This window comes from Lynx canadensis, chromosome A2 (genome assembly GCF_007474595.2).
Source record: "Lynx canadensis isolate LIC74 chromosome A2, mLynCan4.pri.v2, whole genome shotgun sequence".
Lineage (NCBI taxonomy): Eukaryota > Metazoa > Chordata > Mammalia > Carnivora > Felidae > Lynx > Lynx canadensis.
Genome location: NC_044304.2, coordinates 87646703 through 87669334, shown reverse-complemented (window position 1 = coordinate 87669334; position 22632 = coordinate 87646703). Strand labels below are relative to the sequence as shown.

The 22632-nt window shown below is 34.4% G+C and overlaps 1 protein-coding gene across 1 annotated transcript in view; it reads left to right on the top strand.

The window, feature by feature from the left end:
* Positions 1-22632, top strand: part of SEMA3A (semaphorin 3A) — a 211958-nt gene that overhangs the window by 150746 nt on the left and 38580 nt on the right. The window contains exons 7-12 of the mRNA XM_030307864.1: positions 7406-7548; positions 9414-9528; positions 9621-9690; positions 11465-11609; positions 14865-15084; positions 18239-18330. Of these exons, the coding sequence (XP_030163724.1) occupies positions 7406-7548; positions 9414-9528; positions 9621-9690; positions 11465-11609; positions 14865-15084; positions 18239-18330 (785 nt within the window). The remainder of the gene's footprint in view (positions 1-7405; positions 7549-9413; positions 9529-9620; positions 9691-11464; positions 11610-14864; positions 15085-18238; positions 18331-22632) is intronic.

The window sequence follows — 22632 nt, the reverse complement described above, 5'->3', positions numbered from 1 at the left end:
TTTTGAGAACCTATTATTTTGTAATAACTCTTAGAAATAGTTGCAATTTAAAGGAGCATGTCTAAGCATTTCTTTAACTGGGAACGTAAACACTGTTAGGGCTATGATGAGTTCTGTTCATCCCGATAACTCTAATGAACTTCCAAAAAGCAGGAAAATGTGACTCTTTCTTCTAAAAAAAAAAAAAAAGAAACCCACAAACTTACATATTTTAGTTTAGGAAATTCATTCATTTATTAATCTATTCACTCATTTAGGAACCATGTTCTGTTTCAGAAATTGTGCTTAGCCCAGAAGAAATAATTGGGAAAAAATAGGGAAATCAGCTTACCAGAAGACAGGGGAAAGAAAACAAGTGATTAAAAGTAGAGTTTTCTGGATTCTAATTGAGAAATATGCACTAGGTGCCAGGGAATGGTTTGTGTGTTAAAAAGGCGATAGACAGTACAAGATGGTTTGGAAAAGGTGAGGCCAGAGGCAGGGAAAACAGATTGAATGTGGCTGCCAAGAGAGAAGAGATAAGAGTCTACATTTGCGTAGTTGCAGTGAGACAGATTCAAAATATGCTTAGGGAAATACTTTGTTATATGTAGAAGCTGAAGGCAAGAGAGGGAGAGATACAGGACAAATGCCTGTCATAACAAATAGGAAAATGAAGATAATAGGAAAAGGATTAAATGTCACAAAAGCGATAAAAGCAAACTTTCTTTCGTGTTATGTGAACTAAATGTGTTTGAAGATAGTAGATGGGGTGTGTTCTTGATTTACTAAGGGATTAAAGAAGAGGAACAGTGGTCAGTTCTGCCGGAAATGTAAGTCAAAGTTTGTGGACGACACTTACTGCTCTTAATTTATTTTTGGTATTAGGGACACTGTAAATAGTGTAACTGACAAGACTTCCCATTTTCCTCTAGTGCTAGAGAGCTTTGAGTCAAAACTATAGCTCATCTCAACTATATGTGTTGATGAATGCAGTATCTACTTTTAGAGTTGTTACTGGCTCAGAGTAACATCAGCCTTCCTGTCCTTTCTGCATGCCAATCTTAGTTTATGCTACTTTATCATATCTTATGACACCTGAAATCTGGTCTGGAAATTATATGGTATAAGTGCATTAGTGCTTCTTTCCGTAGCACTGTATGGATAGCTTGGAAGAAATAGATAATATATATACAGAAGACTAATTAGATGACTTGAAAATATAACTCTAAAGTAAAAAAGAAAAAAAAAAAAACAAGCAAAACATGAATTGTACAAGCAACATTAAGACTAGAAAACAGGGAAAGAAGTGAAATGATGGCAGTCCTGCAGGAAATGGAAGCAGTTTAAGGTAAAATACCATTTTATACGTAGGTGTGGATATTGGCATTAGCCAAAGCGGAAAGATAGGAGCAGAAGCAGTTTTAAAAGAAAAGTAGATGAGTTCCTGGCTAGTCATGATGAATTAAAACTGCAATGATATACTTAGGTAGAAAATTTGAGCCAAAAGTTTGAAATGCAAGGTTGGATCTAGGAGGAAAATAAAGGTGATGTAGTTTGGAGATACCTGAGGGTCTAAAAGTGAATCAATTCCAAAAGAAAGAAATTCTAAAAATATAACAAAATTTAGAATATTGAAATAGTAGAAGAAATGTTAGGAGATGCCTTCATTTATAGGAGTGGGGGGAATAAAAGGTGCTCAAAAAGAAAATAATTTAGGAAGCATCTATATTTACAGATGTAGGAAAAGAAAGTGGTAAAGGAAATAGTGAAGGCTCTATACTTAACAATTCAGGTTCAGAGTCACAGAAGGCACATGCCAGAGAAACAATGAAAATTCTATGAAGGGCATGAAGATTTTATTGTGCCAATGGCAGCAGACAAGCAGACAACCGAAAAAGCGTGAGCATCAAAATCTGTGTGTAGATTTGATGGTTTCTGTTGATTACACTCTCAAAGGTGAAACACCAAAAGCTACCTAGTAATGGAGTTGGAAAGCGACTGGTAAATAGGGCAGGGAGTCTGAGTCTGAGTCTGAGTCCCCTCCCACTCTTTCAAAAAGTCCTATGGCTAAATGGCTGCAAGAAACAGTGGATTCTAGAGTGTAAGTGGAATTCTTTTTGTTTTCTTTGATAGAATAAAAATATTTAAAAAATAAATATTTGACACGGAGTCATTATAAAGGGAAAGATTGAGAACCCAAAGAAGAATTGACTTCTTTTCTTCATTTTTGCAGCTCCCCAGTTGCTGGATTTCTTCCTGTTTTCATCACTTTTCTCCTTGTATTAGATTCTGTCTTCTTTTCTCTTCGTACTGTATACCCTGCTGTCAATCTCAAATAACTTCAGCTCTAGTCCCCATTTCTTTCCTGAGCTTCTGTATTCCCTGACCTGTGGGACAAATTCCCAAGCATCTCACTATAAAGCTGCACGAAACTGAGCTTATCTTCCTCCCCCGACTTCCATATCTATCTTTCCTCAGGTGTTCCTATTTCAGTAAATGATTCCTATCCAACCAATATTTAAATCAGACATTTCCTTAGTATTTCCATGATTTTTCTTACTACTCCCTACCTTCAACATCTCATCAGTGAACATAATCCAGCAGTTCTGTTTTCACATAATCCTTGCATATGCCACCTTCTCTATCATACTGGTCCAAATCACCAACCCTTCTCACTAGCCTCTAGAGTGGTCTTCCTGCCTTCATTCTTGCCTCGTTATATATATATTTTTTTTCCTGTAGGAATCATAGTGATCTTAACATAGTAATCTGATAATGTCATTACTAGGTTTAAAATACTTCATTGGTTTCCCTCATCGCCATTAGGACAGTATGCTCCTGGACAACACTTCCTTCTTATTCTGGCCTCTGCTTAACTTTCTTGTCATCATCTTTGACCACCCGTCTCTTCATTGACTACTCTCTGAGTGCATAGTATTGTCATTTCTCTTACCTTGCACGTGTTACTTCCACCTGGGACATTCCTGGTTATTCTTTAGGCCTTGAGTTATAGGTCATATCTTCTGAGAAAAGCTTTCCCTAATTTCTTTAAGGAAAACTGAATTTCCTCTTCTATTTCCAACTGCATTTTTTTCCAGACTCTTACTCTTGTCCTTTTTTTGTGTGTAATAATTGTTCTGTTTAATTGTTGGTATTCCCTCACAGACAGAATACATTTCATCATAACATCCCCTTGTTTTCCACCATCTAGAGCACAGAGTACATGTCTAGGAAAAATATGATGAATGAAATATAGATAGATTGTGAGTGATTGCATGAAGAATAGAGATTTTTACTGGAGAAATATTTTGTAGATTATTGGATTGAGAGCAAATAGAGGCTTTAGACTTACAAATAAAGAGAGATCATTTTTCCACAGAAAGAAAGAAAAGAAAAATTGAGAGGAGAAAAAGGAGGACCTTCTCTTTAAATGGTTTTGGTTGTATCAGTATAGCAAATAATTCCATCTTTGAAGAATAAAATGAGATGCTACATTAGTTGATTTGAAGACAATCAGAATGATTTTAAAGAGTTTCTGTTAATAAATCTGTAACAACAGTGATTCTTTTTTAGGATGCATAGCCTGAGTTAACAAGTAGCACATCCATTTACTAAATTATATAGTTTTCATCATCCTTGCTTAGATATAGGGGCATAGGAAAAAAAGTTCTGGGATTATATAAGGCAGGTGCAATGGAGGTTCGGGACGCCAAGAGGTTCTAGGGTAGCAGGGCAGACAATTAGAATGATTGATTAGAATGTTTGGTTTGGAAGAAGAGGAGAATTCACCAGGGAAGAGAGGAATAGATTGAGAAAAGAAGAGGAGGAGTAAGAGGACCAAATGTAGTAAGGAAGGGGAAAGCAACATTTGAAGGATTGAAGAAGTAGAAAATGCATAGTGAGAAAAGGTTTTGACCGCAGACAAGATTTGCTAAATTTAAAATAGTAGAAGAAGTAGAACTCCTTTTAATTTTTTGAAAGAGTTTAACTAGAGACCTATTTTATTTTGAGATAGGAAAGAATGTTTTTCCAAGTTGATTGTATCCTAAATGTCTTAAAGACAAGTTACATTTGCCTGACATTGTTTTTCTTTGATATTCCTTTTTAGTTTAATAAATGTGTACTTTTTTTTCCATGCATAGTTTATTTTTTGTCTGTTTCTGAAGCTGTGTCAGACTGTTACTCACCTACAAAGTCCTCCATGCTGTAATACCAGATATTGAAAGAGAGACTAGGATTGAAGGCTCTTTCAACAATGTGCATGATAACTTGTTTGAATGATTTCCCACTAGAGTTCACATTGATAAAATGATAATTTTCTTGACATATTTTAGAGAGGGAAACACGTGCTTGATAGAGCCTTCTGTCATGCCCAAACACCAAGCTAAGAGAATATCTGTACATGTAAAATACTGTTTGGTTTATTGTCATTTTTGTGCTTCTAACGTGACTTTTGCCTAATTATAGCTTTCTGAGAACAAGAGACATAATATTACTCATTTTGTTTTCTACGTCATGTCTTACATGTATTTGTGAGCAAATACAGTAGCTAGATTTAATTACCTGAAATTCTTTAAGTTATGCAAGTGTTTCTGTGAACAATTACTCTAATTGGGAAGGTAATATTAGACCAACTTCTCCTCCATTGTTCTAGTTTTAAAGCAAAAGAATGTGTGTTTTTTTTTTATTCTAATTCTGTAGCTGGGTTATAATGAGATCTCCAAATTTAGTATGTGATTGAGGCTTCCCTTCACTGTCTTAATGATAATAATATAATGCATTTACTAACATTTTGCTAAGTTGTTTCAATGCATTATTCAAGTTGAAAATATTTGTTTTTATATGAACTATTTATGATGGAAAAGGTGAATAGAATCCAATTTGAAATAAACCCAGTGTGAAAATTAGTCATCTGAGATCTGAGACTTACTAAAAAGTCACAAAAATTGCAAGTGACTGAACTGAATTCTTCGACATGTAGGTTTGTGTGCACACACAAACTATATATATTATAACTGTGTGTGCACACACAAACACGCTTACAACACTGCATTTCCAGGAATCTGCAATTCCAGGAATTCATCATTGGGATAGTAATTGTTTGATTTGTAACATACATGTAGGTTTGACATGTAGGTTTGACATTGACATGTAGGTTTGTGTGTACACAGAAACTATATATATTATAACTGTGTGTGCACGCACAAACACGCTTACAACACTGCATTTCCAGGAACACTGCAATTCCAGGAATTCATCATTGGGATAGTAATTGTTTGATTTGTAACATACCAATTCCTACCATGTCACATTATTTATTCTGCTCACTGATACTCATGAGACACAAACAGAAATATACAAACATATCTATGTATATGAACAGGTAGAAATTGATGAAGAAAAACCGGCTTTGTAACAATTATAGGAAAGTAATGTATTAGTTTATGTATCTTATAAAGCTCTGGTACTGAGTGAGTCCAACTTTTAAAAGTTATTTCCCTACTCTTATTCCACTGGCACACTGGACTTGAAATATGAATAGGTAATGAATTGTACTTTTAACATTACTGACAGAGTCTGTATAATTTGCCTGAGAAGGATAGTGGAGTGTAGCCCTGAGTGTGCATGGTCTGAGAGCAAATGTTAAAAGAAGGTTACAAGCATAGAACACATGATAATGGTGATTATGCACAGGTATAAAGATTAGGACTAAATAACATGGATAAAGCTAGTTTCAGGGTTCTGACCTCTTCCCTGATATCTCAGGTTTGGTACTGATCTATGTGCACGTATTTCATTGCTGACTTGATAACACGATATGTCATGGGAGTAAAGGTAGCTTATTGTGAGAATTTAAATACCTGCAATGTCCTAAATGCTTTCAGTAAGATAAACTCAGCTTCTTAGTATATTACATCTTAAAATCAATGAAGCTACTACATACTTTTATATGTCTGTATGAGTCACAACCGCATCAACCCAGGTATTTACAAAAATTATTTTTTTAAATGAGGTTCTAATCATTGCTAATATACATTCTGCATAATCTAGGCAGTCTCTCTCTCTTTTTGTTTTTTCTTTCTTCTCTCTTTCCCTTCTTGCACAAATACTCATTGAATGTCAACTGTGTTTTAACCTTTAGGATCACAGCACCAAACAAAACATGCCAGGTCCTGGGAACTCATATTCCTTTGGGGTGGGGAGAGAAACAGACAATAAACAAATGAATATTAGAAACAGAGAAAGAAAGACTGAGAGATCACAGGTGTTTAATAATGTTAGGAAGAAAAATAACACATGAAAATTAAGAACTAAAAGGATTTCAAGTGCTTTAAATAGGGTAGTCAACAAAGATCTTTCTGATAATGCAATATTTGAACAAAGACCTGAGTAAAAGTAGGAATCCAGTCATTCATTATAATATATGAGATGAGAAAGTACACAGAGAGGAAGATCTGAGGCAGGAATGAGAGTACTTGTTTGAAAACCAGGAAGGGGCTACTATGGGAATGGTATGGCGGGCTAGGAGTAAGTTAGGTCAGGAGAGTAGGTAGAAGAAAAGGCTTGTGAGGTAGCAGGGACCAGATCATAAATAGCATCTGGTCACGGGAAAGATTTTATATTTTATTGTGAATAATTTGGAAAGATGGATGAGGGGTTAGAGAGGGAAGTGACCTGCCATAGGATCACTCTGACTAGTGTGGAGAAACAGAACACAATTGGTGGTGGTAAGGTAGAAACAGGGAGACTGTTAGCAATTCATCGCTGGTCATGGTGATCTGGGAGAGGCCGGTCGTGGAGGATGTGGTAAGAAAAGGTGATGGATGTGCTGATAGAATGTGGGCTGGAGAGAAAGAGATGACTCAAGGGTGGCTCCAGAATACCGAGGTGACTTGAGTACCCAGTAAATAATGTTGTTATTTACTGACATGGATAAGAACATGAGAGGATTTGCTGTTTTGTTGTTGTTGAATCTGGATCTCATTTCTCCCCTCCCATCCAGTCTTTCCTGGAAACTAGAACAGACCATTTGGTACTTTGACTTAAAACTATCTTATGCTTGGAAGGAAGAATGATAGTGATGATGGCAATAAGCAATATTTGAAAGCATTTCCAGTTTGCAAAATATTTTAATATCCTGTAATGCATTTGCACTATGTGGTCACACTGAGGATTTCTGCACCTACTCCTAACTTTCCAAAAAAAGAGAAAAATAAAGAATTGTTTTGAGGTATAAGGTGATTTGTAACTTACTTTAAAATACATAAAGAACAGTTCACATATTCTGAAAACTGTGAACTAAGGAAAGATTAGTTCTTGAAATATATCAAATGCAAGTGAGGAGAAAGTGAAAGTGGACTGTAATGAATGATATTATCTATCTAACTGTGAATTAATATATGTGCTGTAATTTGTCTCTCAGATCCAAGGTTCATTAGTGCCCACCTCATCCCAGAAAGTGACAACCCTGAAGATGACAAAGTATATTTTTTCTTCCGTGAAAATGCGATTGATGGAGAACACACCGGAAAAGCCACTCATGCTAGAATAGGTCAGATATGCAAGGTGAGGTAAAGAAAAAAAACAATTGAGGAGGATATTATTGTCCAATGATGGTTTTCTTTTTCTTCTTCACCTATATGCAAGTATAATGAAAACTATGGCTAAAAATCTTGACTGATCATTATAAATATTTAAATGGTAAAGAATGATTTGAAAACATACTTGTTTATTGGTAACTCTTCATAGGTAAACATGCGGGTAGAAATTGTGACACATTATTTCACGTTTACATTAAATGATCTTCCTTTGAAATTTTAAAGAAATACATTTTTTAAAAATATTTATTTTTGAGAGAGAGAGAGAGAGAGAGAGAGAGACAGAGACAGAGACAGAGCTCAAGTGGGGGAGGGGCAGAAAGATAGAAGAAGACACAGAATCCCAAACAGGCTCCAGGCTTTGAGCTGTCAGCACATAGCCTGACACAGGGCTTGAACTCGTGAACCAAGAGATCATGACTGGAGCAGAAGTCAGATGCTTAACTGACTGAGCCACCCAGGTGCCCCAAGAAATACAATTTTTTCATGTTACCTGGGAGAACACATTTTTTTTGTATTTTCACACAACAGTTTCCTAAAATATGTAAGAGTGAATGGATATTTGTTGTTGGGATAGCTAAATTATTGATATAAAAGAGAAAATCATTAAAGCTTGATTTTATAAATTGATTATAACATCCTATGTACATATATATGGACACATACATATAGTTTTGAGCATCTGAACTTTGAGGTAATTCATTTACAGTGTAACACAAAACTGGATATGATATTGCATTATAATGTCAGATACATAGATTAAAAATTACCCAATAAATGTTTGTGGATTAATTAGTATCAGTGTAAAGATATGATAACAGTACCATTCTTTCCCACTACACTGTATATAGTGCAGTGTATATGCAGTATGAATCAAGCTAACTGCTATTATGTATTCAGGCACCTTTCATCTCAAGAAAAATCACAAAGCTAGATCCAGTAATTATCTTCAATGGAATTGTCTTTTTCAAAGAAGATATGAAATTTTTGAAAATCTCTCCTGGGGGGATTGGTTAGCATCTTTTCTACCTCAATCATGATGTAATTATTTATCGCTAGTATATTAAGTTACTGGAAAATGAAAGGTTTTAACAATCTGGAAACATACAAAAATATGTGAAATATGTGAGAATCTGTTCTCCAAAAAATATAAATCATATTTAAAAGCACTACTTACAGGGTTAGAAAAATCTTTATAGCATGTAGAATTATATCAACAAAATATAAATCATTGTTATGTGTTTGAAGGAACATCCATGTTCCTTCAAACATGGATGTTCCTTCAAACACATACACCTAAATATTATTTTAAAAGAGCCTAAATTACCAGCAAATACATACGATCATAACAGAACTTATTGCTTAAGTTAAAATTTAGTTTCATTTTCAGTGAGGAGGTACGTTTTCAAAATGTTTTCTCTAGAATGATTTTCTTTATTAAGGCTGGTGCAAATATTTTTTTCAATATACTGTTTTTAAAATTGAAATTGTTTCAACTGTTTAAGCTTATAAAATATTTGATGCTGGTTTGCTTTTCTCTAGGATCTATTTTCAGTATGTGTTATAAGCTGTGCATTTATTCTTCCTTCAATAAATATTCGTTAAGTGCCTATTATGTGCCAGTGTGTTCTTTGTATGTTGTAAGTCATTCTGTGAATAAAGTTTGAGTGAATAGATTTGACCAACAATAAAAAAAAAAGCATAGTTACTTGTATCTGTGGTATAATTACTTGCATTTTGAAAAATGAGGGAATTGTTTCTCTGTTTCAAGAGAAATATTTGAAATTATCATTCACATGCACATTTCCTAAAATCAATGTTCTCTCCTTTCAGAATGACTTCGGGGGTCACAGAAGTCTGGTGAATAAGTGGACAACATTCCTGAAAGCTCGACTCATTTGCTCAGTGCCAGGTCCAAATGGCATTGACACTCATTTTGATGAATTGCGTAAGTAACTCATGATACTGGATAGAAAATATTTGTTCAGAATTTGTCATAACCACCAAAATGCAACTTTTCCTAATTTTGTTTTCAAACAGAGGATGTATTCCTTATGAATTCTAAAGATCCTAAAAATCCAATTGTCTATGGAGTGTTTACAACTTCCAGGTAAACAACTTTTTACTATCTTACTGTCAAAGAAACTTCATGTCCTTTAGGTGCTTTTCAGGAATCCATAATTTTGAAAATACATTTTTGAAAGAACATTGGCTTGGCTTAACCTTTGAGCTGTTGTAGATTCTTGGGTAGCTGATGTTATGACGTAAATAGTTAAAAAAATAAATTTTAGCAGAAATGTCATCACTGTAAATTGAATGATGAAAAATGTATCATAACCTCAGTATAGCTCTGACTTAAAATTTAAATGAAATGTAGAATATTCTGAAAAGCTGAAATCTGAGCTTTGATCAGACTTTGTAGTGCTATAAACTACAGTGGCAACACTCTTACCTTTCTCTTTTTCTTCTTCCTCCTTCATTCTCTCCCTCCCCTCTTTGTCTCCTCCTTCCTCTTCTCCTCACCCTCCTCCATTCCCCATCTTCCCAAGACACTTGCTGTCAATCAAGCAGCAAATTATCTCTTGACTATCACATTCGGTATAAAATTTATATTACCTGGAGTTGTTAAAATTAAACAGACATTAATCCATTTCTTCTGACTTCCTCATTACTTAGGGCAGTGGTTCTCAGACATCCATCTGAGCATCCATGTGAACCACCTAGAGATCATGCTAGGCCCTGCCTCCAGAGTTTCCGAATCAGTAAGATTAGGATGGAGACTACTTTTTCTTCTATTATGAAAATACCATTATTAAATTCTGTAAATATTTACTGAGACTTACTATGTGTTAGGTACCATGAAATATGCAACTGATGTTACAGAAAAGCAACTGGGCCTCTTTCTTCCCTCACGAAGCTTGCATTCTACCAGACATTGTCTATGTGGAGCAGGTTCCAGTAATAGAGTCTTATAAACACATGTTTTTCATTTGATATGTTGTATATGTAATTTTCTATGGTGAAAGATTGGTTAAAAGATAAGCATTCCATATTTTAAGTGTGCATGACTGTTTTATATCTTTGTATAAATACATCTCTCAAGCCGTATTTATATAAGTACAATAAAATGGAAAATTGTGGCAGCTCATGGCAAACTTCCAGTTTATTTCAAGTACCTGATTTTTGTCAAGCAAAATGATGGGGATAATTGCTATAATATTCCACTTTGAGTAGGATGTAACAGCTACTAACTTAAAACAATTTTCTGAGTTAAGAAGAGATTATTTTAAATGCCTTCACACAAATCACACTCAGTTACTTGCTCTAATGCTTTTGGTCATTTGGGAGTTAAAAATAATATAATGTAACATATAATTTGACATTAACTATTCATTTTCTGCACCAGTTTCAGCTCCTAAAATGACTTCTTAAACATTTTTGCTTGCTTAAAAGTTCTCTGGTTTCAGTATTCATGATGGAGGCTTAACATAGTACCAAAGTTTATGTTTTTATTTCTATTGATATCAAAATTAAATATTGCTTTTTAGAAGATCACGTAGATGTTTTCCCACTGAAGTTTATGTATATTAATGTGTGTACTTCATATCATATGTTGTGTATATGTGATATATATACTATGAGTATTAATGATGGTTTCAGCTATGCTTCTATTTTGAGCAATCATAATATGTTCTCTTGTGTATTGCCAAAATATATACACATGACTAAAAAATATCACAAGCACTATTTGAGGTTGAATTTATGTTCAAGTTTTGATAATTGACATCTAATAACATTAATAACCTGGAACAACTTAAGAACAGTTGTCTTTCCACTGTATGAAGATGAAAATCTTTTTTTTTTTTTCTGTCTCTCTTTTTTAGTAACATCTTCAAGGGGTCAGCTGTGTGCATGTATAGCATGAGTGATGTGAGAAGGGTGTTCCTTGGTCCATACGCTCACAGGGATGGTCCCAACTATCAGTGGGTGCCTTACCAAGGAAGAGTCCCCTACCCACGACCAGGAACTGTAAGTGGTCTAGGTTTTTAAAATACCAGATGAATAAATTTCTCCTGAAGGTTTATAAAAAGCTGCTACAAGCAGGTGTTAACTATAGATAATGTAAAACAAAGGTACCTTGACTATAAACAAAACAAAGCAGGGATTTTCTATGATATCGTGGAATTCTGCATTTAAAAGCATGTTCTTTAGAGACATTAGTGGTTAAGCTCATTGCTTACCAGTTATTAATAACCATAATTTTTGAGAAATAGAAACTAAATGGGTAGACTTATTTGTTTTCTTTTCCAAAAGTGGCTTTCATAGAGAATTGAAACAATTAGGATTCATCTGAACTTGTTCTCCCTAGCTAGAATGAAGGCTTCAAGGATTGCCCATTAAATAGGAGGACGAAAAGTTTTAAATCAATACTATTTTCCCATGGGAATGGGACACACCCCTCAAGTAGGTAAGGGAGATATGCAGGAAAATCTCATAGAACAGGGCCTAGATATTTTAACAGACACTGTCTACTCTCGCTGACCGCTCCTTTTTCCCTCCAGCAACCCTGGGGCACATTCAGGCTTGAAAAAAATTGGAGAGAACTCAAAATAAAACCAGCTTTGAATCTGCAATTTAAAGTAGGGCGAAAAAAAAATATGGTAGGAAGTGAGTGAAGTTAGCAGTGATGGCAGAGGTTGTACAATACCTGCACCCAAGTGCAACTGCTCTAATCCTAAGAATCTTTAAGGAAATAATTTCCCGGTATGCAAAAACTTGTGTTTGAAGTTTAGCCATTGCTGTAATTTTACTTCAGTTTGGTTTATTCTGTTAAATTCAAGTAAGTTATGTTTTATACATTTTATTCAATATGGGGATTTTAATCTTATTTTTCTCTGTTTATGAAGCTCTTTATGGGAAAATTGAAAATTTTGCATTTTATAAATATTAATTCTAGCCGGTGGTTCTTGTGGATACAAAACCTGTGTAGGCTTCCAGAAGAATGAACCAATAAGACGAAATATTGATTATATGAAGTAAAATGGGTTTTACGAAAAAGCGCAAGATATTTACTCCATCTCTTAATGGCAGACTGCTTCTTTGTTGGTGATGAGTTTTCTAACCCTATGGCTCGTTAAAGCCAGTGTATTCTAAGTAGGACCTGCCTCTAGGTTTCACTTCGACAGCTTTGGTGCAGTTCCTTCAGCATGCTAGATGGTGTACTGCCATTTGGAGATACAAAGGTTTTGATCTGAATTTGTACTCAGTATATTTGCAATTAAGGATAGCCATTGGAAATTATTGTGTGCCAGATCCTGTTCTAAGAAATTTATATTTATATATATTGTATTCAGTAGCACAGCTATTGCTCCCATTTCACAGATGAGGACTCTGAGGCAAAGAGAGGAAGCAGGACTCAGTTGAGGCAGTTTGGTTCTAGAGCTGGTGTTCTCACTCATTATTCAGAATTGTTAAAACATGGCATAAAAAGTCAGCAGTATGCACCAACTCTTAAAGACAGAAGCAGAAAGCATTGCCTAATCTAGGAATCAGGGAGTGGCCAGCAGAAGGGCAAAACACCTAACTCCATGACTAAAATTCATTTGAATGAGTTCATTAATTCTATCAAGTGGCAGCTGAGAATAGCCATTTTGTCAACACTACTGGAGAAAAACATACTAAGTGAAACATATTACGTTAAATAAGTAGCTTTATAATTTACTTAAAAAGTAATCCTTTAAATCCTTTGTTGTATTAGTGTATAATTGTGTGTCTGTATATACACACACACATATATATACATGCATATATATTCCAAGATAGATGCTCTTCCCGTTTCATAGCAAGTTTATTTATTTCATTTCTCATGAATTATTTATGATCTGTATCAAGGTAATGGCAAAGACCATTGATTTCTCCTAAGCCTCTTATAAGATCAAGAACTTCTATTAATTATAGTTCAGCTCCCAAGATCTTACATTAAATGACAAAAATTACTTAGGCATAAGACAAAAAGCAAGAGGCTGGAGATGTTTTACTTTGAATGCTTTTATCACATAATTAAATGCAGTGGAAAAGAGACACAGTGGAATCTGAATTTTCTCATTTTTGTTTTATTGCCTTATATGGAGTGTTTATAATTCAGAGGCGATATTATGCCAGTGTACCACAGTGCTTCATTTCTGACTCTCTGTAGCCATCATCTGTTCAACTTGTCCACTTGAATTGGTCAGTTTCATTGCCACGCAGATCGTTAAACACTTTTCGTTTTTAAGTTTATTTATTTATTTTGTGAGAGATTGAGCATGAACATGGGAGGCACAGAGAAAGGACAAGAGGGAGGAACCCAAGCAGGCTCCACACTGTCAGCACAGAGCCCAGTGTGGGGCTCGAACTCAAGAAACATGAAAGCACGATTGGAGCCGAAACCAAGAGTTGGACACTTAACCGTCTGAGCCACCCAGGCACCCCCAGATTATCAAACGCTTTGAATAACACCTTTCCTTACCCTTATAATTACTTTTTAGTGAGAGAGTACTGTTGGTACTTTTTGTGTTGCTTTTTCAGGGTTATGTTAGAGGGGTGACTGGGTGGGTCAGTCGGTTAAGCGTCAAACACTTGATTTCAGCTCAGGTCATGATCTCACGACTCATGGGTTTGAGTCCCGCCTTGGGCTCTGTGCTGACAGTATGAAGCCTGTTTGGGATTCTCTCTCTCCCTTTCTCTCTGCTGCTCCCCAACGCACGCATGTGCTCCCCCTCTCTCTTTCTCAAAATAAATAAACTTACAGAAGAAAAGAATAGTTTATGTTGTCTCTTAGCTTAACAAGAGCCTTTGCATTTTAGCATGATGCCCTGGGGGGAAAATTTATCCAAGAAAATTTTTCTGAGATTCTCTAATCTGATTATTAATTGGATTTAGTTGTAACATCTTTCATTTCTTATTCCAAATACTTTATCCTATCAGTAGAATATATTAGTTGCCACTAATAGAGCATCAGACTCCCATACACTGAATTCATTAGATGCGTTTGTAGTTTTAGGTAAAAAATGGTGACACAACTAAATCCCATTGAGACTTAAATTACGTTTAGGAAAAAAATACTCTATATTACATCTATTAATTTAAGTAATATTATTTTTTAGTTTATCAGTTACTTAATTTTGAAGAAATAATGACAGGTTAGATTTAGTTTATGACCATTGAGGTTACAAATTATTATATAATTTGTAATTATATTCATTATATTTTAATCAAAAGCTATTCTTCTCTTTATCTTAATAGTGTCCCAGTAAAACATTTGGTGGATTTGACTCTACAAAAGACCTTCCTGATGATGTTATAACATTTGCAAGAAGTCATCCAGCTATGTACAATCCAGTGTTTCCTATTAATAACCGCCCAATAATGATCAAAACAGATGTCAATTATCAGTTTACACAAATTGTGGTAGATCGAGTGGATGCAGAAGATGGCCAGTATGATGTTATGTTTATTGGAACAGGTAAATGTTTTTAATTTTAGCCCTGAATTTCCTTGTAGACCATTAACTTACTGAGTAAACTAAGAACTGAGGGAAGTTTTTAGAGTCGCTGTCAAGATAGAGTTAATCTCTAATAAATGACTAAAAAACCTGAACATCCACCATGACAATGCGTTATTAAAAAGTAATAATTTGAGGTATATTAATTTAAACAAAATCTCCTTTTCAATCAAAAGTTGATGAATGCAATCAAGTAAGGCTAATGATTAGGTAAACAATGTCTAGAAGTGAATCATAACTCTTTTCTGTCCATTGACTTTTTAGAACAAAGATGTATTTTCAAACCATGCCTAAAACTCCCAAGACATTTGATAATGTTTCTGGGCTATATTGATGCAAAATTACCTAACTTTGAAATTATCATGGGGCGCCTGGGTGGCTCAGTCCGTTAAGCGTCTGATTTCGGCTCAGGTCATGATCTCACGGTCTGTGAGTTCGAGCCCTGCGTCGGGCTCTGTGCTGACAGCTCAGAGCCTGGAGCCTGCTTCGGATTTTGTGTGTGTCTCTCTCTCTGACCCTCCCCCATTCATGCTCTCTCTCTGTCTCAAAAATAAACAAACATTAAAAAAAAAAGTATCATAAGGTGGAAATCTTGTACAAAATAAATTTTGGCAATAAAATTTGTTTAGTGTTTTTCCCATACAATGGGAGAAAACAAAACAAAATAAAAATTTCATCAGTTGAAGAACAAAATGGACCATAAGAATCATCAGATAAATTTTAGGTTCATTTCTACAGAAATTTAACAATACATTTTTACTAACTCCATGATTAGAAACAAACTTTTTGCATATATATTTTCAGAATGAATCCCATTGTATTATGACATATTTTCCCCCTACTCTCTTTATTAATACTATTTTGAAAGCACCAGTTACAAACCTGAAACTTGCTATTTAGGGTCAGATTCCAAGGCAATAAATTCCTAGTCTCCATTAGCATTGTTAACTGACATAAATCAGTGGGAAGCAGAGTGACGGCTCCACTGAAACCTTGTATAATAGCATGTATATTCCCTTGGTGAGAAACAGAAAAAAAAAAATAATTAACTACAGGGGAATGGCAACTGTGTGGTAAGTGCCTTAAAGACTTAAAGTCTTATAATGAAATTGTGAAATACTTATATTTTCAGGTGTAACAGTGTCAGGTTCTGAGCAATAGAGTGCAGTCTACTTTTATGAGTGAGAACATTTACCAAATTGTAGAATCCCAAAGAGACTCCAAGTTTGATAAAACTCAGTGAATTCCAAGTATCAACTTCTGGTTATATAAATCTTTAGAAACTGTAAGTTGATAGGATTTGTCTTCAGTAAATATTAGTTTACCATTTAATGTCAAAGTATAATTAGATCTATCTACAGAGTAATTAAGTTTATTCAATAATGTCACACTTACCTTTTTTTTCACCTCTGGCCTAAACATGTTGAGAAGTCCCTCACTCACTGTCAATGAAGCAAAAGCTTGCTTCCGGCTATTTGACCAAAGAAATCCAATCATGAGTTTTTAATTCCTTTTGGACACAGGCTATCTTTAAAGGGACCAATTTCATGAGAATGTTGAATGTCTGAAGATGTGGATGGCTATTGGTCAGTACAGACCAGGGTCATCTGTCAACAAAGTAAATTGATTATAGTAATTTTATCTTTTAACTGGGTTGCACATCACAGTGTATTGATCCTAGTTGAGTAATCTGATTCAATTTGTGTGAAATTGTTTGAAATACTACTCAGTAAAACTAGATCTGGAACACAGATAAAGTTATGTTTGGATACTGGAAACCCATCAGAGGCACTGAGTAGATTAACCTAATTTACCTTTAATCTTTGGTGTTATGAGTAGTCTAAAGTCCTATAAACATAAAAGTAACCTCTTAACAGAGGGCACTTTTTTCACTTTACAAGGGATACACTAGCAATTTTTCTTTCTTTCTTCTTCTTTTTTTTTCCTCACTAGCAACTTTTCTTATCTCACATAGCACATCATATTGATGCCCCGAAAATGGCTATCAATGGTTATTCACTGAATACAGTAAATGATTTTTCTGGTGTAGCTTATTCTTTACTGGTATGATTCTTCTTTTCAAATAATGAGTCAGTTGAACTTGATTAAAATGAGCCAGTTGAAGCTAAAAATAATTGATCAGCTGATCAGAACTGGAATGTTGAAGAGTCCATACTGGAAAAATAATATCTTCTAAACACAATTTAGGGTAAAAGCGACAGCTCTTTTCCTTGAAACAACTTGTCTTTTCACAATGAAAATTAGAATAAACAATCCTTTAAATCTCTATACAATGTATTCAGTTTAATAGTTTTTATGATATATGCTCTGGAATTTAAATTTCTTTAATACTCTAAAATTGATTATTCAAGACATTAATCAGACCAGTTTGTTAACCAAAGTTGATTAATCAATATTGAGCAACTACCAGAACAAGTAATCCAAGGTGTTTATTTTGTGAAATCAAGTTATTGTCATTCATCACTTAATGGTCATTGAGCTGTCTTTAGGGGCCTATAAGTACTACAGGCTTCCAGGTGCCTGGGGGATGAGCAGCAGGTTCTGAGGCTTCACTACTTCTGTTGCTGGACAACATTCCTTGCATTTTGCATCTGTATTAAATCTTCACAGGTAGTCCCAGATTTCACAACAAAAGTGGAAAAACTTGCTATATCAACTGGCATTATTTTTTTTAGTTTTTTTTTTTTCCTGAGACACCTGACAATAGAGATTAAAAATTAAAAAATATATAATTCAACCTAGTGGTTAGTATGTGTGTATTTATGTGTGTGTGTGTGTATATATGTGTGTGTATATATATATGTGTATATATACACATATATACATTTAATTTTGCAAGTTCAGGATAAAACCATCTTCAAAGCTTCATATATTTCTGAAAATTCAGCTATTTTCATTGCACAGCTATGTTCACACTTTATCTAGTTGCATGTAATGCATTTGAATATATATTTTACCAGTGCTGTAACAAAAAAAAAAAAGGAAGACTGAGGTCAAAATGTACTTTCTGGTCAAATACTATTTCCATTCATGAACATTAACCTTTGTTCAGATCTATTTAAACTGTATTCTCCTCCTCCACTTTCTTTCAAAGATGTTGGGACCGTTCTTAAAGTAGTTTCAATTCCTAAGGAGACTTGGCATGATTTAGAAGAAGTTCTGCTGGAAGAAATGACAGTTTTTCGGGTGAGTGCTGCTTAATTTCAAGTGTCAACAAGTTCACTTGTATGTCTTTCCCCCAGGACAGCTGCACACTGAACTTGGTATGGACAAGTAGTCTAGCATACCCTTCTAATTAGCTTGTCAATTAGAAAGCCAGACACTAGTCAAAATAAACCTTGAAACTTTCAATGCTAGTTAAATCTAAAAATGTAAAGAAATATATTCTTGGCTCATATTTTGTTTTCTCAATAATAAAATATGTGATTTACATTTTACACTATTTATGTAGGTTACCTCACTGAATAAAGTCATGTTGCTCCCTGCCCCCCACCCCCCAATCTCCTCTTTCATGCTTGAGGATATAACTGGAATGATAGGTAACTTCCATGAGTGTATTAAGAGAAAAATACACTCAGAATGATAGGGGAATGAAGACATTGCAGTCATTTTTTTTTGGCTTATTCATGAATTGTTTTATCATATTTTCTTAAAGAAATAATTTGTTAGCAAAAAAAGTTTGAGGTGTTTAGATCACCGGTGACAAATTTGTTACGGGTTCCTAGTCTACGCACTTAAGGAATGTATAGATACTTGTTCCTTTGTCCAGGATCATGGACGGCCCGGGTAAATTTATATAGGACTGGGGGTAGAGGCAGCAGAATATGGGTTGAAGTGAGAACAGAGAACTGAAGTAATATAACATACACCACAATGCCTGTTGTTTCTTTTAGATAATGTGCTAATAGGGGAGAGTGTAAATCTAAGCACACCTTGATATGAATTATTTATGAATTTTGACAGGGAAATAGATGCCTATAAGAAGTGTTATTTCAATTTTTTATAAAAGAATAATGCAAACATTGAGACATTTATAACGGCAAAATAAAGTGGAATTAGATGACAAAAAATGAGAAAACATTGGATCTAGTCTCACAACTTAAAATTATCTTATTTAGTCTCCAGGTGTTCCAGATACTCTAAATTTGTCACTTGTCTTAAATATTTTAATTGTGAGCAAAGACTTCCTAAGACTTTTCATAGCCTCATATTTCTAGACCATTTTGTTTAACCCGGTAGGGTTCTTGCTCACTATTCAGTAACATTTTGAAGAGAAAGTAGAATATGGCAAGTTCTTAATATATATTCACATAATTAAAATTATGATTAGCACTGAAACAAATCACTGGTGAATCAAGACATAGGTATCCTATAATAACAAAACAGTGTTCTGGTGGAAGGACTTTAGGCTCTTCAGTCACATCTACATAGCATTTTTTGGAAACACGTGTATGGGCTCTTTGAGCTTCCCCATCAGTGAAATGGCTGATTTAATACCTACTTCACAAGGAAGCTAGGAATCTGATTTTGGCTCAGGTCATGATGTCACAGTTTGTAAGTTTGAGACCTGCATAGGGTGAGCTCGAGCCTCGCTTCATCTGCACATGAGCCCCGCTTCGGGTGAGGTCATGCCCTCTTTCAGGTGAGCTCATGCCCGCTTTGGGTGAGCCCACTTCTCTCTCTCTCTCTCTGTCCCTTGTGGGATTCTCTCTCTCTCTCTGCCCCCCCCCCCCGCCCCACCCCTCACTCACTTGTGCCCTCTCTCTTTGTCAAAAAACAAAATAAAACAAGGAAGCTAGAAGAATTAGATACCCTTACATAAAGCATCCAGGGTAGTGCCAGGTACCATGCTCAAAATTTTATTAATACATGTTTATTGTTTTATTAATACATGTTTATTATTCATGCTTATTGTTTTACATTGAAAGTAAGCCACATTCCCAGTATGCTTTTCTATTAATTTTTGGGTTAAGTCTTGAAAATAATAAAAATCATCACAGTCCTATTCTGACTTTTAAAATCATATATTTTGGCCTTATTTTATGTCTATTATAGAGTAATAACTAATCACTCTTGTTCACTAATCACAAACTTGTTCCTGTTTCAGTTTCAGTATTTATACATTGATACACTAGCCTATGAATTCAAAAATACATTTATCCAAATGGACTGTATTAACAACGTAGAGTCCATCTATGTTTACCAAATTACAAGCACTAAGAGGTGAATAAGCAGCATGCTGTCTTGTGTTCAATAGCACACAATTGTTGTGTCTCTGGAGCCTAAAATATGTTTTCAACCAGCATCTATTAAATGAATGAAGGAATCAGTATTTTTTTTTTATTAAAATCCAAGTTAGTTAACATATAGTGTAATAATGGTTTCAAGAGTAGAATTGAATGACTCATCACTTACATATAACACCCAGTGCCCACCCCAACAAGTGCCCTCCTTAAAGCCCATCACTCATTTAGCCCATCCCCCCCGACACCCCACCAGCAACCCTGAGTTTGTTCTCTGTATTTAAGAGTCTCTTACGGTTTGCCTCCCTCGCTGTTTTTATCTTATTTTTCCTTCCCTTCCCCTATGTTCCTCTGTCTTGTTGCTTAAATTCCACATGTAAATGAAATTATACGATACTTATCTTTCTCTGACTGACTTATTGTGCTTAGCATAATACCCTCTAGTTCCATCCATGTTGTTGCAAATGACAAAATTTCATTCTTTTTGATCACTGAGTAATACTCCATTAATCAGTATGGGTGAGAAAATGAACTATGAGAAATTAAAGATTTGTGGTATTCCTCAGGGAGCCCATACTTAAAGTGAGGTGCCAGAATATGTGGAAAACAGACCGGAAATAGCAGCAAGTTATCCCATTGATTATATCCCATAGAATTCTCTAGAGGAAAGAAAAAATTTTTTACCAACTCTCTATATTTAGCAATTTATATCACAAATGAAGTTATAGGAGATACTGAAATACTATGTTAGCTTAAAAATATCTTTATTAATTCCAGAAACTCTTACTTTTGTATTTGCCATGGTTCCTTTGTGAGTTTCCCTTTAGTTGTTGTATATTTTATTACCTGTGCCTCTAGGATTTTAAGTCTGCATTTCACATCTCAGCTATGTTCTTTAGTACATTACTAAAATTCTAGTTTAAAAAGGTGTTAATGTAAGCTAATCTGTTAAATGACGTAACAAAATCTTAAAAGGTTGAAAGCCAACAATCTTACACTCACAAATATTTAATATCTATTAGATTTTAATATCTTGCAGTTTCCAGGGAAATATGTAACTGAATTAAACCTATGATAACTACTGAGTGACATTTTTGTGGTTTTTAAGATATCATCAGAAAGGTTACTAATCATTCTGTAACAGATATAAGTGGGTAATATTATGCTGGTATGGAAGTGATTTTTTGTGAGTTTATGATTTTGTAAAAAGATTGCAACCTGGGACACATCTCCTTCCATAGATAAATGTCCCAGTTCTCTCCCATATTCTATGCTATGCATTATTGTCATTATTATTTCTTTGGCACTCAAGTAGACAAAACATATTTGGGCAGAGTTTAGAGAAATGTTTACTTTTAACATTCTATTCTATCAGGCAGAGTTCATACATATATTATGGTCTAGCAATTGGAATATTTCACTGTCAAACTTTGTTTAATTTTGTAGTGGGAGGAAAAAAAACACAACACATTAAAGCAATTGCTATATACAGTGAAACAAGCAGAGATATGTTACAGTTTCTATATTTCTATTTAAGCCTTACATGTCATTCCATTTAACATAAAATAAAATTAAAAAGTGTTAAGCTGAGCATAACAGTATTTTGACAAAGTAAATAGACGAGGAACAAATTTAGACTCATGTTAGTATCTGATACTCTTGGATTTTAATGTCAACCAACAAGTTAATTTTACCAAAATATCATCTCTAGGAGACCATATTCATTATGTGTCCTTGCTACGCTGAATAACCAAACTTCATATAAAAGCCTGAATTAAATCCAGTACTGTATCCTTTGCCATCTTGAGATTGGTTTTAGGAAAACACCCTGGCTAATCACAGAACATTTCAGTGGTTTCAGTTATATCCAAGATACTTTTTTTTTTATTCTGGGTGAAATAAAATCCCAATCAGAGTATAGAAAGAAAAATATCCCTCAGTAATAAAAATTTCCATTTTGGAATAAAATTTTAATAGGTAATAAGAGGTGAAATAAAATTGGCATTGGTATAAGACTCGAGAAATGATTTTAAATTGCCGTTACATATTCAAAATGGTATTGAAGTACTAAGATGCAAACGTAATTCCAAATATTACTTGGAATCATAAATGTGTATTTGGACCATACTTACTATGTGATTCTGAACAACTTGATTACAAGTCAAGCAAGCCTCAATCTCAAATTTTTAAAGTTTTTTAAAAATTAATTTCACTAGTAAATTAATATTACTAGTAAGGCATTAAC